Raw genomic sequence first — 19,518 nt, 5'->3', positions numbered from 1 at the left:
CAAAAAAGTCTAGATAGTAGATATTACAGTACCTGGAGATAGCAGACTAAAAGAGAGAGAACTGGAGAAAAATCATAAAACATGAAGATCTGCAAGTAGGAATAGAATGATTGGCAAAAGAAATTACCAATAGTAATAGATGCCTTGAGTGCCATCCAGAGGTATCCAGAATACCATTTGCATACGATCAACATTGACCAAATCATCAATGGTAAATTACAAACAACAGCTTTATTTTGAAAATATTGTTATATCCTGCAAAAATACCCTTAACACCACCAAACAGCAACATCTCCCTAGCTAAGGTCCTTGGACTGTATAAGTGGATAAAAATGCCAATCCAACCTAAACATCTGGCTGAATATGCAGTAAGTCATAATAAATGTATAAGGCGGAAAAAAGCCTTTAATATCTATATAACCCATGGATGACAATGACAAAAAGAAGAAAATGGTACAATGCATATTTTAACTATTTTGAGAGCACAGAAATAGGAAGTATTAAGCTAGTAAGAGAAAGAGGAGATTTTAGCAATTTTTAAAAAATGTTCCTGCATGCCAAGTCAAAATACTAGTCACAAAGTGCAAGATTAATGAAAACAAATCAAGGCTATTTTATTGGCAAAAATTTCAAGATAATTTTATGCAGTTTGGAAAAGTGTTTAGTTTTATTCAATTTGGGAATAGACAATGTTCTTCTTTATTTGTTTTCTTTATCTGTAATCAAAAAGAGGACACTGAATACATGAAGGATCTGTATCACTAAAGAAATAGTAGACAAAATATATATAAGTTCTGGTCCTGACCCAGCTTCCTACTAATTCTGAAGTTGCCGCCTTCCTTTGTGCATCTGCATAGTAATTATGGATTTTCACTCATTTATTGTGCCACACTTAATAGCCCTGCAATCCTAGAAGAAAGGTGTAGCTATTTTAATGAGTTGCAGACAAATTTTGTGAGTGCACTTTTAAGCACTTTTTTTTGCCTGTGAACCCAAAATGCTGAACTGTCTTCCACCCATTATTTTCTCTTACTATTAAGCCACAGCATACAATTTCACATGCATATGCTACCCCTCTTTACTTTTGACATAAATAGCACCTGAAAAGGGAGAAAAACTCAGGAAGGAAAAAAGTTATAGTAAACAGTGCTAGGAAAGAGAACAAACTGAATGAAGATGAGAGGAGAGAAAGAGATTGTTGGACAGGTTAAAAAGTGCCTTCTTAGGCTTCAAAGAAAGGGTTAAACTCGTCAAGCAAACAGCTCTTAGTAGTTAGTAGTGGTATCAATAGCCATGTGTATCTCTTCCTCAGTAACATCTTTTGGTCTTATGAAGTGATCTGCCCACATTACAGTTTAACTCCTTGTCTTCCCATATAGTTAAACTGATTTTTTTTTACCATGCTTCCTAACAAAAAAATGAGGCCTAGAAGCAATATTTCTTATCGCTTCTTATTCTTGGCGGTAAAAATAACATACAAAGTTTCTACTGTGCACTGTATGTCTGAAAGTTAAGAACATTCCTGATGCTGCAGAAAAGTAACCCATTTTAAACTCATTAAAAACACATTGTATGTTTATTCTCACTACGATGTGTTAATAACACTTTGAGCTATTAGTGAGTATCTGTTGTGCCTTTGCAATAAGCTATATTGCTAGGTCAGCATTCATGTTACTATCTTGTGATAAATGACTGGTATTAACATACTAGGGCATAAATAGATTAAAAATAGCTTGGGATATCAGCTTTTTATTGTATATTTCAGCTATTTCTTCCTTTTGCTAAAATTATGAGTCAAGCATTAAATAATTTATGACTTCACATTTACAAATAGGATTACATTGTATTGATCTCATTGCAGTGTGGACTATTAATATGGAGATGCAATATTCATCATCACTTTAAGTTTGCTGTTTATATGAGTATGAAATAGTGACATAGCTGAAAGTCATATTTCCTATCCGTTACGTAGATTTGACACAGGCAGAGGAAGCTCTGTGTAGAATGGTTGAAAATATATTTGGGGGGTGGGGGAGAAGCCATAAATTTCACCTCAGCTTATTTAGTTTCACATCCATTTTCAAATGTTTTTTATACAGTCATTTCAGATAAAGTACAAAATGTTAATGTTACTAATGGAATACTTGTTAAAGTGTATAAATAAACTACTGAGCAAGTAGTACTGCTGGGAAAAGTTGCAAAAATATTTTTAATTGATAACTGAATACAAAACATCTTTAGGCATTTTCAGATTATAGTTAATAGTCTTCCAAGCATATTGTCTCTTTAGCATGGTGAAAAGTTAATACTTCCTTAATACATTAGGCTATTTGGAGGAAGGTTCAGATTCTTGTAACTTCCAAAATAAATGGATAAATGGATATTTATCAATTTATCCACATATTTAAAATACACGTATCAAAAAATGGGAATGAGGTAGAGGGGAATATAAATAAAAGTATAAGTGTTCAAAGCTCATTCTGATTTCAAAGTATCTGAAATTAAAAAAAAATCCCAAATTATGTTAACCACATTTATTGCATTTATACTTAGTTTAATAAATATGAATTTTAATTATACTAGTTTTGTTTTCAAAGGTATATTAGTAGTATGAAACACAAGATATACAAGAAAAGTAGTTTTTATCTTGATGAAATAGCTAGCTTCTCCAATATAGATAAAATGTGCACGTTGTTACTTCTCTTTAATCATATTTTTATTCCATCTTTAAATTTTAATTTGCATTTCTTCTATTTTTCCATTGTGATGTTAAAGTTTATATATTATAAGCAATATTCATATAATTCATTCCATAAATAAAGTTCTGATAATAAGCTATAAGTCTAAATGCTTATTTCATTTCATGATGATTTACATACTTTTTTTCTTTTTGTTTTGAGAGGGGGAGTAAATAAATCTGCTAAAATTAAATGCTGCTTATTTCCACACAGGCTGAGGTAATATTGAGTGTCTCTAGCATAAAGTTAATATGTTGGAAGTTTTCATTTGTAAAATCGGAATGGAAAAAATATCTCAGGATACCTGCCTGGTCTTTCTTTTTAACCTCTAAATGAAACTCAGTTTTCTTTGAAAAAGCAGTGGTGAGTTAGGGCTAAAGAGACATGGTAAATTCAGTCAAGCATTATTGAAATGCAAGTCAAATAATCTGGCAACAGGTAAATTCTTTCATTTTCTCAATTTTATTATTATCTTCCCTATTTTCACAATCCTGATCCATAGGAGTAGATATTTCTATTTAATGTAATGTAATTTAATTTATATTCTAGGATAAGAGTATTCCTAGTTTTTTTTTCTATTGGCAGTAAAATAATTTAAGTTAAAACAATTAAACACAAAGTCACTTTGTACAATGGTATTTGTCCAAAATGTTTAAAAAGTTATGTTTAAAGTTTTGTTAGCATGTTTATTACTTGTTAATAAAGTCTATGTGTTTTAGGATTGAGGCAATTGTGTTTAAAGATGCTCTGTTTAAAGGGTTTTTGGTTTCTATGATGTTTTACTTTTAGCTGTGGAGAAAATAGGAGGCAAGAGTATTATCTGTGCTTAGTATTTTGAGTTGAGTATGTGAGTGTGTGTTTGTGTGTCCCCTGTTCTCAGTGTTGTTTGATTCCATCCAACTATCCTTTCATTCTTCCGTCCATTCATCCAAGAAAAAAGATATGATGTATCTCTTTTACTGTTATTTGGTGTATTTAATTTATAAATTCATAAAATTGTAATAAATTGTGATGCCAGTGTCAGGGTTCCATGGTTGACAGCCAGAAGAAGATTGTGACAAGGTAAAAATTAAAAGCAGTGAATAAACTTTATTCCTCATCTTTTTATGAATGTTTAAAAATGGAGAAAAAGTTCAGAGAGAATTTTATGTGGGAGGAATGTCAAAGCCAGCAACTTTTTTAAAACAAAAAAGTCAAGATTTTATATTTCTGTCATTAGCAAACTATTTAAATTGTTAAAGAAATCATTATATGCATTGTCTAATTTTCCATGTCAGGTTTTCAAGACATGAACAATGCATAGTGATTTTAGTAGCACATTAATAAGCTAATCCTTTTTTTTAATAGCTGAAGTGTTTTTCTAAAGAAATAGAAATAAATTAACCCCAAAAGAGTCTAACTTTTATTTTTATGCTGCAGAAACTGAATAATTTTTGAATAAAACAGCTCCTTTACCATTGCATGTAATGGCTGAACTTGTTGCTAGTTAGAATAATATGTCAGTATTTGAGGACGGGGAATTTAAAAGAAATTCATCTTCAGTTTACTTTAACTTTAACCCTAACCTTAAATTTGATGCTGGGTTTGTTAACTTTTGCATACAAAGTCCTTGAATTACAACAGTTCATTTAGTGACCATTAAAAGTTACAAAACCACTGAAAAAAGTGAGTGATTACTGTTTTTCACACCATGGCAGCATCTCTATGGTGATATGATCAAAATTGAGATGCTTTACAACTGACTTACAGTTATAATGGTTAACAGTGCCTGATAAGCAAAATCAATGGAGAAGCCACTTAATAACCATGTTACTAATTTAACAACTGTTAAGTGATTCAGTTAACAACTGTGGCAAGAAAGTTCGTAAAATGGAGCAAAATTCCCCGAACAACTCATGATTAGCAACATAAATTTTGGACTCAGTTATGGTCATAAGTCAATTACTTGTATCTGTTTAGTCTTAGTAGTTGTGATTTCAATCTATCACTTTTTTTTGGCCTAAGTATAAATACTGAAATCCTACTGCATAAAAAAATATTTATAAAAGGTGATCCTAGGAAATGCTATTTAACTATTAACACAAGATGCTTTCATATCTTCATCAAATCTCGTGTTTTTTAGGAATTAAAATATCTAATGGTACAAAACATTTAGAGAAATAAAGTTCTATTTACTTATGATGGGTATTTTACAAAATGAGTGGGATATTTCTTTTTCACAGTTTCTGACTCTTACAATTGGAATTTATTTTATTTTAGGCATTAAACAAATTCTAGTACTGAATATAATACTGTTGTGTTATTTATAATAACGAATAAATTAGGCTTTTTTTAAGAGTAAAGACCAAAACTTAACAGTAATGCAAATGGCCAGCAATCAAATAAACATGGAACAGCACCCCTGAAGTCTATTGAATAACTTTGAAATGTTTTAGGAGTTTTTATTGAACAAAGAAGAAAATGCTGATTTGTGAGAAAATCTTTTTTTATTTCACATATCAAGATTTATAGGTATAATAAAAAAAACCTGAAGCAGAACGATTCTTGTGATAATTAGGGCCTGCTGAGATTCTATTTTTTCATGCTTTCAGTTGACGCTGAGATTGTGAAATCTCCAGCTTTATATATTGCTATAAGAGTATGATCTAGAAAAGAATTTGTACTGATTATTTCAGTTTTCTTTATATAACTTTATATAAAGTTTAGGACAGGAGTTCAGAATCTTAAGGAACTGAGACTTTTTTCTTGCTAATATTAACTAAAAGCAGTAAAGCTGTCTTTCCCCCCAAATTTTATAGAAGAATTTTCTGTAATAATTTGAATTTGAATATTATATCTGTGTTTATATATGTGAATGCCATTATACATAAATACTTTATCTAAACCGTTAAGCATTGGCATAAATTGATTATTTAATGCTGCTTTTCCTTTTCACTCTGCCCATCTTCGTGGAATTTTGGAAAATGAATATGTGAAGGCAAATGAAAGATTTAAAAATGGGCTAGCCTATACACACACACACACAAACACAAAATCCTTAATGCTTCCTTAATAAGTGATAATCAATGCATCTTTCTGCTATCTTCTTCTTCCCTCTGTAATTCCTTAAATGCAGTATTTGTGATATGTAGTATTCATGTTTATTTTTGTTAAGTATAAATATAAATTATTTTCATGTAGCAAAATAATTTAAATTATGATCTCACAGTTTTTATTGCCTATCTGTAATCCACAGACATTGTAAAATAGAACAGTGATTTAATTTAGTAGATTAATTTTACTTTTCATGGTATTAAGGTGACCAACTTTTTTACAATGAAAAGGAGGACAAAACACGTTCTATTGTCCCAAATGCTAAGGTGACCAACTTTTTTACAATGAAAAGGAGGACAAATAAATTGGAAAAAATATATCGTAAATAAAAGAAATATTTTATTCATTGCAACAATAATACACTAAAATATGATATATGCATAATAAAAACATTTGCAACATTTTATATTGTAATTATGCTTACATGCCTGTTAATTATTATTTAAATGAGTACTTTTCCATTGAATTAATATTTTTTGTCAATGTATCATCTTCTAACAATATATTGGAAATATCTGAACAAGAAATATCCTTCATATTGAATTTTACGGCAAGTGCTGCAGCTAGAGTATCAACATTCAATCTCGATTTCTTACTTGTCGAAAAATCATTGGCAATTGAAAAAAAACTCTTTCAACTGCTGCATTAGTTCCAGGGCAGCACAACGTAAATTGAACAAGTATAAATAAATGTTCACATGGAATATGTTATTTTTGAAATGGCTGAAAATATCCACCCATCTTTTATCAATTTCCACATGTTGATTTTCCCATTGTATTAATTTTTCAGAATTTAAATATACATTCAGTCTTCTAATTTCTTCAAAGAGACAATTGTCGTCTATTTTAATGTCTAGCATTTCTTTAGATAAAAATTCAACACAAGATTCAATATCTGTTCAATATACTTGCGATGAAGTAAAAAAAACACCATTAAAAACTGTTTAATAAAATACATCACATAACGCGCAACAGATTAGCCTTCAAATATCAAAAAGGAGGACATGTAGGAGGACACTTTTCGAGGGAGGACAGAACTTACAAAAGAAGGACTGTCCTCCCTAAAGGAGGACGGTTGGTCACCTTACATGGTATGCATATTCCACTGAAAATAGGCATAGATTGATAAAATATTATCCAATTCTTTTTTGGATTCTTCGATATATATGTGTGCCTTTTCCCATATCCAGTCAATTTTACAATCCATACACATTCCTAATCCATACACATTATTCATTATTAAGAATACTTATGAAATACATCAGAAACTGCGATCAAGCAACAGTGCCCATAAGTATCTGATAATTTGCTATGCTCTTTGGAAAATAATCTGGATTATAAGAAACCTGAATATCAAAAATGCAGTCTTTGAAATATGGTCAATAATTAACAAAATATTGTTGAATCTAAAAGAAAAAAAATCAATGTTATAGAACAAAAAGCTAGAAAATTTAATTTTCTAAAAATTAAATTTAAATTAAAAACAATTAAAATTACATTTTTTTTAGTATAATGATTAAAGTAAAAACACTGAAAACATTTAACAATTCTGTCTACAGCTGGTCATTCTCTCCTGTGTTGGTGATGTCAGTGGGTTTCTCCCGGTTCAGCCTACCTGGGCAAACCAGTAGTAGTGGCAGCGGGAGGCTCCACCTACCCGCCTCAATGCTTTTGAGCATGTGCACGCATGTGAGCATGCCCAATCCGGTAGTAAAATATTGGCAATCCACCACTGGTGAATACCCCTGTGTCTATGTAGCAAAATTTTGCCACAAAATAACATACACAGTATGCGAACTATAAGTTATATTAAATTCCTCAGGGTAACCAGGGAACTTATTTAATAATGGTTGGAATAACCATCCTTTCAGAGCAAAAAACACAAACATGTTCCACCTGATCTACATGGTCACTGCATCTTGAACACTGCTTTTTTTGTTTGTGAGCCTGAGATAGAAAGGAGAATGTTAAAGCAAGCACTGGTTTAAAAAAGCCTTTCTGTAATTGGAATAAGTATGAGAATACAAATATTTTGGAGGTGGTGAGCCTCTTATTACCCTCAGTGACCAGGGAATCTTTGTAATACGGCTCAGTTCATATTGCAACTCTTTGTCTCCAATCTGTCAGCAAATTAATTCATTGGCCTTAGCCAAACCCTAATTGAGCAGAAACTCAGGAGACAGACCAATTAGGCTTATTGTACTCATCACATGCATCCACTTTCTAGTTTTACATTTATCCCTTTTAATTAGGAAAATCAACCCATTTAGAGCGGCTGATTTTTAACCATATAAGTAGAATTAATTGCCAATTCCTTGCCTCCATCTTGGTGAACGTTGACCAGCTTGTATGCTGTGTACCGGGCACACATCGGGGTGACATAAATGGGAATTTTCAGAAACCCAGACTGCAATTTATCAAAACTAAAATCAGATCCCATCTATGTTAATGTTGCATAACATAGCCGGGCAGCAGATTTTGTGTTGAATAATTTAATAGCAGCTAGGATAAAGCATCTTCATTGGCTTCAGTGCTGTATTAAAATAGCAGTTACACTGTTAAAGGCCATATTGGAAGCATAAATTAGAATAGGCTAATAGACAGTAATTCAGCCGCTCTATCCGGCTCGGGCGAACCAGTAGCGGTGGCAGTAGGAGGCTCTGCCTACCCGCCCGGACATCATCATGTTCTGTTTTTGATGCTCTGCACATGCGCGGAAGGTCCTGCGCATATACGGAGGTGGTGCATGTGCTCACATTTGCAAACTGATAGCGAAGGTAAGTTGTTTTTACCCCTGACTTAAAGCCATTCCTTTAGTGACTGTTTGAAATTACAATGACACTAAAAAAAGTACTTATAACCATCCTTGAAATTATGACCATCAGAGCCTCCCTATGGTCATGTGCTCAGAATTTGGGTGCTTTGTAACCAGCATGCATTTATGATGATTGCAGTACCTTGGGGTCATGTGATTGTTGTTTGCAATCTTCCTAACCAGCTTCTGACAAACCAAGTCAATGGGGGAAGCTTAATGACTTCATGATTTACTTAACAACTGTGGGGAAAAAAGGTCATTAATTTGGACATGACTCACTCAAGAACCACTTTGCTTAGCAGCAGAAATTCTGGTCCCAATTGTAGTTGTACGAACTACCTGTATTTAAGAATAGTCTGTGAGGATAAAATGGACCACACTATTGAATACATCTTCCCTATCCATCACACTGGTATGATCACCTGGTATCCTACTTTCCTTTTCTATTCTATGGCTGTTGTATAAAATAACTGTATTTCCAAAGTATCTTATAAGAGCTGCAGTGGTGCAGTGGTTAGAATGCAGTATTGCAGGCTACTTCTGCTGCCTGCCTACTGCCTGCAATTTGGCAGTTCGAATCTCACCAGGCTCAAGGTTGACTCAACCTTCCATCCTTCTCAGGTCGGTAAAATGAGGACCCAGATTGTTGGGGGCAATATGCTGACTTTGTAAACTGCTTAGAGAAGACTGTAAAGCACTGTGAAGTGGTATATAAGTCTAAGTGCTATTGCTATTACTCTATGAAATTCTTTGATAAACAGATTTAGATAAGTTAGGTTGTTATTAAAGCATTATTTCCTTTCTTATCTTTTGTCCATCTTTCATCTCTCTCTGTATCCCATTCCGTCCCTGATTTTGCTTGCCTTTTGTCCCATGTCACCAGTTAACTGTTTTGATATTTTGCTAGCTAACCTAAGTGGCTTGTGTGTTTTCTCTTATCTCAGGACATAACAACTTGCAAATACCCCCCTTTCAATATAAATATCCTTTCTATTTTTTTTATTTTTACCAATAATGTAAGGAAACCTTTTTTCTCCCTGGTCACATTATTACCTTCTGACACTCATTGGATATGGCACGCAGTTTGAGGAGCAGAAAATATAGGTAGTCCATGACTTAAAACAGTTCAGTTAGTGATTGTTCCAAGTTGTAACAGCACTGAAAAAAGTTACTTATGACCATTTCCACACTTATGACTATTGCAGGATCCCCATGGTCACATGATCAAAATTTGGACACTTGACAATATTTATGATGGCTGCAGTGTCCCAAAGTCATATGATCACTTTTTATTAACCGACAAGCAAAGTCAATGAGGAAGCCAAAATCACTTAACAATTGAATTCTTAGGGAATGTGGCAAGAAAAATAATAAATGGGACAAAATTAAAATGTCTCACTTAGCAACAGCAATTTTGGGCTCAATTATGGGCATAAGTCAAGGATTACCTTACTCCTTGTTACCATATACCCATTTTCACTTATATGAATACAGAAATATCAGTCTCTTGTTCTCATTTTCTGTTCCAGATTGGAATGAGATAGTTGGAACCCAGGACTATAAATCTGAATGCTAAACAACGCATAAGTATTGACACATCATGATGAATTTGCCTTCCCACCACTGACTGAATGGAACAAGTGTGTTGCTTCCATTACCTAATAAACTTTGTATTTTCTTGCAATCCTGAAGTCCATTGTTCATTATATCTCCAGGATCTTCCCATGACTGATATTGCCATTCAGAGTCATAGTTTGTCCGTCCCCACCAACAATTAAGCAATCTGATTTTGAGTATAGTCTGGTTCAGTTAGAATATGACATGGTTAGTCTTTGGGCTGTTCTATCAAGGCATTTGAAGTACCATTACATGAAAAGCAACAGAATGTATACATTTCATACAGAACATAAATACATTGCAATCCATTTTTTTTGATTAAACTAAATATGCTTACTTTTCAAACAAAACATTGGATGCAATTGATTAGTTAGCCTAACAATAAAAAATTGGAAGAATTGTAATAAAAATGGTCCAGGGTAGATTTTGTGTGTGTGTGTGTGTTTGTATGTATGCATTTGTTTATGTGTATATAGGGCAATATAATAAATAGTATAATAAGCAGACTAGCGAATAACTAAAGCTTCTGAACAATTCTGTCTTATCTTTTCCTTGATTTTTCAGTGGGTTGGTGTGTTCAAGTCACTTACCAAAATTCAACTGGAAGCAGCTTCAGTAGAGGAGATACTGACTAGAAATAAGTGAGATCTTCCCGTGTGTGCTTTGCAAACACAATCTAAACTACACTTTCCATCCATTCAATTAATCTGCCTCCAATTGTTCTGTTTTAACTAATTTTTGATTGTAACATTATTATTATTTTTAAAAAAATAAGCAATTTTTAAATTGGTTAATAAGATTATATATCCTTACCTCCTTCTGGAATGGTAATCAAGAACATATATTAGCCTGTTCAAGCAGCCAAGTTGTTTCTAGGATTATAGAACTGCTTCAAAAGCTGCTCTCAGAAATCTCAATGAAGGCTCCTTCACTTTTTAAAAGTTATTATTTAAATAAAGTGGTTTTGTACATGCTGCTGACAGATACAATTAGGAACAGTTTCTAAGGCTGCTAATCTATTCTGGAAAATGACACAGTTATTGAAAAATTATGCTTTCTGTCTGAATTTGCATAGGCTATTACCTAAAATGGGGAAATCTAAATGTTTGATAGTGATTATAATTTTATTTTTTATCAAAATGGAATATAGAACCATGTAACATTAGAACCCTGTGAACATTTGTTAAGTAACTTAATTATATGCTAAAATGTTTTATGAATACATTGCAAAGTTTTGGGCTTTATTGTTTTTAAAAACAAGACATTACAATTTTTTTGGTTATTTATACAGGAGCCTTTCTCCAACATAAAAAGTTTTGTTTTTACACAAATCACCAATACATTTTATTTCAGGATGTTCTAACCTGCTAGGTAGGCCTTGTTTAACTATGAAAGTAAACCAAATGTAAATGTTGTTCCACCTGGACTCCATCTGTGATTCTCTGGTCTTCACAATCTGTCATCTGTTTTTCCTCTGTGAGTGCTTTTTCATTTCAGATGGGTGCCTTTGCTATGTCCCCCTCCCCCAAAGTTATACTTAGTGGTAAGTGACATTGCCAAATCCTCAAGTTCAGCCAGGCAGATTTGACAAACTATCAGCTGAACTGAGACACTACACTGATGATCAGGGTATGCAATTAATAGAGACAGCTTCATTTCACAGTGCTGTGACTCTTGCTTTATTACTTGGAATCTCACAGTTATGGATTTCTGTTAGTAGCCCCTCCAAGAAAAAAATTCCAGCAAATAAACCTGTCACACAGATACCATTTTTTAAAAACTCAACCATAAAGAATCTCCTTCTGTTCAAGTTTGATCTAACCTCTGTCCTATGGTACTATATAGTTATTTAAACTCATTCATTCTCTCTCTCCCTCCCTCCCTCCTTCTCTCTCTCTTTCCACCCACACCTATATTCACTCTTTCCCATACAAACTAGTATTATGTTTTTTTTTAAAAAAATGATTTTTTTCGTAGTTTTACATTTATACTTGGTTCACATTTTTTTTTAAAAAAAAGGTATAATATAAGTTATTTTCCCCATAGGTAATAACGTTTGATACAAGTTTAGATGCTGGTGCAGTTACCTTTCAAAGCAATTACCCATTACTAGCCAGACCTATTCAAACATATTGCAACAAAGTCTTTTAAAATATCATTTTACTTTAGTGTTTTCCATATTTAGTGATTTATATCAGATGTCAACATTTTACAACCTAGCTCTATTATTTTCAATAGCATATACACTTCGTTTAATCTTTTAGGAATCACTTTTGAGTTCATTTATTTATTCATTTTGTGTACCGTGAAATGCTGTACAATTTTCCCTAAATTTTGTACGTGTGTATGTGTAGGGGGCGAGTTCCATCTTGACTAATAGATTTCCATTTAGGTATAGAATTAAGCTATGATTGTCCAGATTCCAAAATCAGATGTATTTTATATATAATATTTTACTGCCCCACTTTATGCTGAATGGTATATGGAACTACACATGTACTGAATTTAAATGGACTCTCATCTGTATTGCATGTCTGGATAGCTGACAATACTTAAAAACAGATTAAAAGCAATATAACAAAATTATAAGTAAATTATATAGCAATCAGGAAAAATAACCAAGTAACAACAAGTAATAATGACTTGAAATAGGTAATAGAACCAAAGCACATACACTACCACGATATTTGTAATGATCAGCCCATCAGTTTCTCTAAAACGGTGACAAAATATCTGCAATTGACAATGGCTCGTAGAAGCCATTCACTATCCATGTAATGTAGACAATTGTAACATAAGCTATTTTTAATGCATATTTCCTACATGTATAAACAACTGTTTCGTATTGGTTTATAAAAACGATAATGTTAAGAATTGAGTTTGGTGACCCAGTCTTAAGCAAGCAAACAAATTCTTGATTTAACTGAATTTATGCTTACCTCAACTGTTTCAGAATAGACATGATTTGAATTAGTAAACAAGTCCCCCCTCCCCCCCCCAAATCTCTAGTTTTGTTTCTGAGCTCCTTTTAGATTAAAAGTGCTGGGAAATGTTAAGGTCTTTTCTTCCTGGCTTAAGATTCTGATGGTTTTGTGAATGGCAGCTGGTATGAGATATAATCTGACTCCTCATTTATCCTCCCCTTCTGCTCTTTTCATTCCTTGACTGGCATATTTTGAACAATAGACCATTTTGCAGACAAGGTTCTGGTGTCCTAAATGCTTTCTCTTAGTAGATGTGACTTAACATTTATTTTCATTCTAAGCTTTTCACTCATCATGTCTTTAAATTAAAATTGCGTTGTTAATCTGCTTACTTAGAAGCAAGAACCAGTGAATGTAATAGACCTTCTGAATTGACATCTATAGGATTGTGCTGCCAATTTAATTTAGTTATGCCATAGACTTTTGTGAGCTGTTTGCTATGGTGGAGATTTGCATATATATTATCTTTGTCATCACTTGATGATTTGAATGTACCTATGACGATTTGATGTGTTTGCGCAAAAAGGTAATAGTCAGTAAAATTGACTGGATATGGGAAACACCCACAGAGAGAGGGGGGGGGAGGAAGGGATGGGAATAATGAAAGAATTGGTGTATTAAACTATGATATTTACAAGTCATCATTTTAAAATGTAAAACTAAAGCAAGACCTTTTTCGGAAGAGACATTTCTCTATTGGTTAAACAATAGTGAATGAGTCAATTTTGATAGACATTATGAATATATATGACAGTTCCAGTATTATTCTCTGGAAAGAGAAAAACATATCTGAGAAATACTTGACAGGTGATGGCAAACATTTTGTTAGTGTGCAGCCAGAAGACAGTTCTATTTGAAAATTTCATTCACACTATTGCTGAAGAACCATTAAAAGTCCTATGTATACTTTTGCATTCAGTGTAACTTTTTGATGGAAGCCTACATAGCTTTTAAACCCTATTGTCATTTCAAAGAAGTATATGGAAGATTGTTTAGTTGAAATTATTAGTGTGACTAATTCTCGTCGATTTCTGGGTCTTTTTTCTGCACTGTTTTCTTTCAGGAGTTCAGTAAATATGTCTTCCATACCAATTTAGCTTGGAGATCTAGGTTGCTTAATAGTTATGCTGATTTCTTATGTGTTGTAATGATTTTCTTTACTGTGGTTAGCTGTCCAGAGTCATGAATTTGAGATAAGTGAATGTATAAAGTGAATGAATGGACAAATGGATAGATGGATGGATGGATGAATGAATAAAACATTTTACAGTGAGGTGGTTATTGTATAGTAGCTAGTCATATTTCCTGAAGCTTGGCACATATCCTACATCAGATCTACAAACACATAATTGTATATTAAAAGCCACAAAAAGCATACTATTATCTTTGTACCATTGTAGTGATAGCCACTACAGTTGTAGTGATAGTGATTACTACAAGAAGCTAAAAACTGGCATGGCCAATGCTTTTTTCTTGCACTTTCCTCCTAATTTGAATATAATTGTTTTGTTGATGGCCTGTCTTAACAGATTAAGTTTAAGCATAAATCCATTACTTTGATAACTTAGTTGGCCATTGATATTGTTATGTGGGACACATATTTAAAATAATACATGGTTGTTTTATTCTCTATGAACAAAGAGCTGCTCTGAACCCTCTACCTGGAATATTGCTTAAGTAACAGTCTCAGTGGATTTGTCTTTTGTGCATGCATATATAGTACATGCCCAGAATACTGGGAAAGATTCCTCCTAGCAGCCAGCCTGAGTTTTCCAAAGACTGTTCACTTGCAGCTTGTCCCTCCAAATATTTTTCACAACAGTTGTTTATTATTGTTGATTTCTTTCACCCAACTGAACAAACTGCAGGTGATTATAAAATGAATATTTCTTTTACTATGGGAGAAGGGATGAGACTCACATCTCAGAAGATAAGATCATTGCTAGCATAAAGATAATATGTAAAGAATGGTTACAGGAATACAATCTTTTTTGAAAAATATTTCTATGCTTATGGAATTGTGAGGGTCATACGACAGCAATGAAGAGTTGATATTAAAATTCATGTCATCTCAGGTTGGATATAAGCTAATAAAAAATGCTGAAAAATTTCATATTCTGCTTTTGAAAATTGCATAAGGTCTTCAAGTACAATATTTTGGAAATCCTCACAACAAATGTGTGAAACAACCAGAATTAATGATCTATATTATATGGAAACAGGTTTTTGATGAAAGAAAAACATATTGTTTACCCAGAGTCGTGCGACTGGATATAAATTTATTAAATAAAATAAATTCATTTAACTCAACAAGTTCATTTATAAACCGGCTTTAGAACAAGTAAACCTATAAATCTGGGCTGCAAAAGTCTGAATGAACCCTGGATGATAAGAAAGTGATAAAGGAAGTCCTACCATTTTAAGGCCATCTTTTGGAATCCAGATTTTTGCAGCCTGGTAGTTCTAAAATAATAGAATTCCAGTTTCAGACAAAAATGTGAATGTTTTGAATGTCTTCATTAAGAGCACATATCATATGTTTTCTCTGTACCCGATACTGAGGTGTATTTAAAAGATGTTATATTTAAAACCTGTTTTTTTTCCTCCTTTCTTAGCCTGCGGACGTGGCTTCTATAAGTCATCTTCACAAGATTTGCAGTGCTCCCGCTGCCCAATGCACAGTTTTTCAGACAGGGAAGGATCTTCACGGTGTGATTGTGAAGACAGCTATTACAGAGCACCTACTGACCCACCATATGTTGCATGCACAAGTGAGTTATTCTTGAATTGCTTCCTATTGCTTAGCCAATCACAATCATTGATTTCCCATTCTCTCATTTAGTTCTGGTTAGGACACAAAGCAACAGTAGAAGCATTTTCCAACGTGTTTTGCAAAATAGCAAAAGGGAGAAAGTTAGAAAGAAACAAGGTAGAATCCAATAAATTTAACGGCTGCATTTTTCAGCATAACCTGAAGCAGCCCCTGAATAAGCACATAACTGAAAGAAGGAGAATATGATTCTTATAGGTATTTTCAGCATGATATATCTAAGGTGGCACAGCATCAAATTAAGAATTTCTGAGGAGAAAAATAAGCCATTGGTGGCTCAATTAATGAATATTTGCAGACCTCTCAAAAAGAAAACCGTACCCCATGTTTTTGTAAATCACATTACAGAAGTTTTTTTTTTTTAAGTACTTACATTTATTCCAACTTAAGCATTTTGAAAGGAGCAAAAATTCATTTTGAAGAACTCTCAGTGAGTCAGCTTCAGAGGCACATTAACTTACCCTTTAATTTCAGACAAGAAAAGCTGCAAAAAAGGTCTGCAGTAAATACATAGAAAGTGCCTTGCCTTTGTTTCCTTAGTGGAAAATAAATATGGCTTCTTATCAATTGAATTCAAGTAGGAATTTTCGGTAGTGTGTTGTAAATGAAAAGTTTAAAGCCTGGAGAACTTTAGCTTGGGTAATTAAAACATGAGCTAAATTTTCCCTGCTGATTTTTCTTTCAATCTCTGTCCCCCTCCCCCAATCCCTGTTTTGTGTTTGTATTTAACAAAGGACCGCCATCTGCACCACAGAACCTTATTTTCAATATTAACCAAACTACTGTGAGTTTGGAGTGGAGCCCTCCTGCTGATAATGGAGGAAGAAATGACGTGACCTACAGGGTATTATGCAAGAGGTGCAGCTGGGAACAGGGTGAATGTGTTCCCTGTGGGAGCAATGTTGGATATATGCCACAGCAAACTGGATTAGTAGACAACTATGTCACCGTCATGGACCTGTTGGCTCATGCTAACTATACTTTTGAAGTTGAAGCTTTAAATGGTGTCTCCGACTTAAGCCGTTCCCAGAGGCTTTTTGCAGCTGTTACCGTTACCACTGGTCAAGCAGGTAAGTCATCATATTTTAGAGCAGGTAGAACAAAGAAAACTATATTGTTAACAACTGAAAGGAGGCTTATAGACTCACTGCACAAAAATGCATCCATCTCTACATCACCAGTAGCATGTTATTGGTGTGATACTGTTTGCATAGATAGCTTTATGTCAGAGTATTTGGGTTTCTGATGGCCTGAAGTTTTCAAATTCTGAATGGTTGCCAGCCTGAATTTTGTTGTATATAGACTGGCTTACTAGTTAGGCTAGCTGAATACTAGTTAGCAAAGAGACAACAACTAGGCTTGCCTAAGGCATCACCAAAATGCCTTTAGGCATTTTGATCAATGACTAAATCAAATCAGATAAATTAGACATCTCTTTCTTTCTGCTGTGTGGAATAAGATAGAACTGTTAGCTTTATATAAACAATGTAATAGCTGAATACTTTGCAGCTCCATTAATTGAAATAGATAAGTTATAGGTTTGCTTTAATTTGCTTCAGTGCGGCTTTGAGGTGCTTAATGTTGGTTGAGTTATCCCTTGTGAGTTTAAATTATTTTTGCATGTGTTCTTAATTTATTATGGAATGTCTAAAACAGAGAGACAGCATGATTTACTAATGCTTTCACTGTTCAATCAAGAAACCATGTGCCTCTTTTATAGTACGACATCTAGTATTTTCAGAGTTATATTTAATTTTGGAACAATTTGAAGCCTTCAGTAAATACCTGATTTACTTAGTGCATTCAGTATTCATAGTCTTCTTCCAAGATTAAGCTTCCAGTTTATTTTGTAGCTTCAGTTATTTTATGATGAAATTCAGTGAGACTACAACAATTATTTTTTGTGGCTTATATTTATGATAATCTGACAGGTGAAATGTCAGGCAAAATCACATCAAACTAGAATGTCCCCAAAGGGGAAAATGTGTTTTAGTGATTTTGCATATTGAAATAGAAAACTTTCTATTCAGGTATGTGAAATAATAAATTGCTTGTTGATAAAATGGTGATCTGAGAATGCTGTGCTATTCGGGTCTTTTTATTGCTCGTGCAGAAGAGATTGGTAACTATAGTTGCTTTCTGAGTTTTCAGTAAAATTCCTAGGTGAAGTATTTTTTTCAAGGTTCAGATGAATAACTTTGGACTAGAAAGCTATTTGGGGAATATTGTATTTTAGGTTATGCTTACAGTAGGCAAACTATATTCAGAGAATAAGACAGGATGTACATACGATATTAGATGAATTCTTTTTCTTTTGTTTCATGGTTTCTTTTTGTTTTCCCATCAATCCTCAACCAGACATTTATGCAACCACATCTTTCCAAATGTTACTAGTAAGGAACATCACATATGCAATTCCCATGTAATCCACTCTTTCAATATGCCTGTTTTCACGTTGTGTGGTAATTCTTGGAATATTTTTTTAATGCAGAGGCTTTTTTTTATTAAGCAAAAATATTCGTGCATATGACCTGTCAATAAATAGTTAATAATTAACTAATAGTAGGTGTCAATTAGTCACATTTATTTGCTTGGGATGACTTCTCCTTGCTCCAGTGTAAGAAATAATCAGAATAAATAAGAAGGAAAATATACGTTATCAGGTTAAATTAAGTATTAAATTAAGGGCCTTTTCCAGCTGTTGAGTTAGAGTACTGTGTAAGTGATGTAAATTTTGCCAGTTCATATCATGTTTTATTGCCTCTGTTTCAAGCAACCAGGTCACTTGATTTTCCTTCAAGAAAATGCATGATGAAAGCCCTTAGACGGAACATAGAACATAGAATTGGGACTGGAAGGAACCTTGGAGGCTTCTAATCATACCTTCTGCTCAAGGAGGAGACTTTATGTCATCCCAGTCAAATGGTTATCTAGTCTATTTTTGAAAACCTCCAGTGACACAGCATAAGGCCAGTAGGGGAATAGCATAAAGGTTGGGCAGGGGGACTTGCTTCTACTTACACAGTTTAAAAATTACTCAAGAGTGTTTTATTCATGTACTGGGGACAAAATAAAGATATGATCACGAGAACACAAAAATAATAGATGTTGGAAGAAATAATGTGATCTTCAACTGTTACCCTTTTTAATACTGTTGCTTAGACTCTATTTTTGGGGAAATGGGAATAGCAACACTGTGCAACATTGTAATTGTGAAGAAGAAGATCAAACTTTCTTCATTAGAGAATTTCACAATTTGGATTCTATCACACAAAAGATCCTGAATGTTTTGTCTTAAGATTGTCTAGGAAACTTTTATGGGATTTGAAATCTACATATCTTAAAGCTGCCAAATTTGAGAAACAACATTTTAGGCTCTTGATCAGTTTGGTTGTTCTTCTCTGCAACTTAGCTTTGTCCTCATCAGTTGTCTTCAGGCTCC

General features: G+C 33.4%; 1 protein-coding gene across 4 annotated transcripts in view; it reads left to right on the top strand.

The window, feature by feature from the left end:
- Nucleotides 1-19,518, top strand: part of EPHA7 (EPH receptor A7) — a 181,405-nt gene that overhangs the window by 29,603 nt on the left and 132,284 nt on the right. For all 4 annotated transcript variants that reach the window (XM_081940978.1, XM_081940977.1, XM_081940980.1 and 1 more), the window contains exons 4-5: nt 15,862-16,017; nt 16,811-17,146. In XM_081940978.1, coding sequence (XP_081797104.1) covers nt 15,862-16,017; nt 16,811-17,146 — 492 coding nt within the window. The remainder of the gene's footprint in view (nt 1-15,861; nt 16,018-16,810; nt 17,147-19,518) is intronic.

This window comes from Natrix helvetica (assembly GCF_964273705.1).
Source record: "Natrix helvetica genome assembly, chromosome: 2".
Lineage (NCBI taxonomy): Eukaryota > Metazoa > Chordata > Lepidosauria > Squamata > Natricidae > Natrix > Natrix helvetica.
The sequence above is the reverse complement of the archived record's forward strand: the minus strand, read 5'-3'. Positions and strand labels throughout refer to the sequence as shown.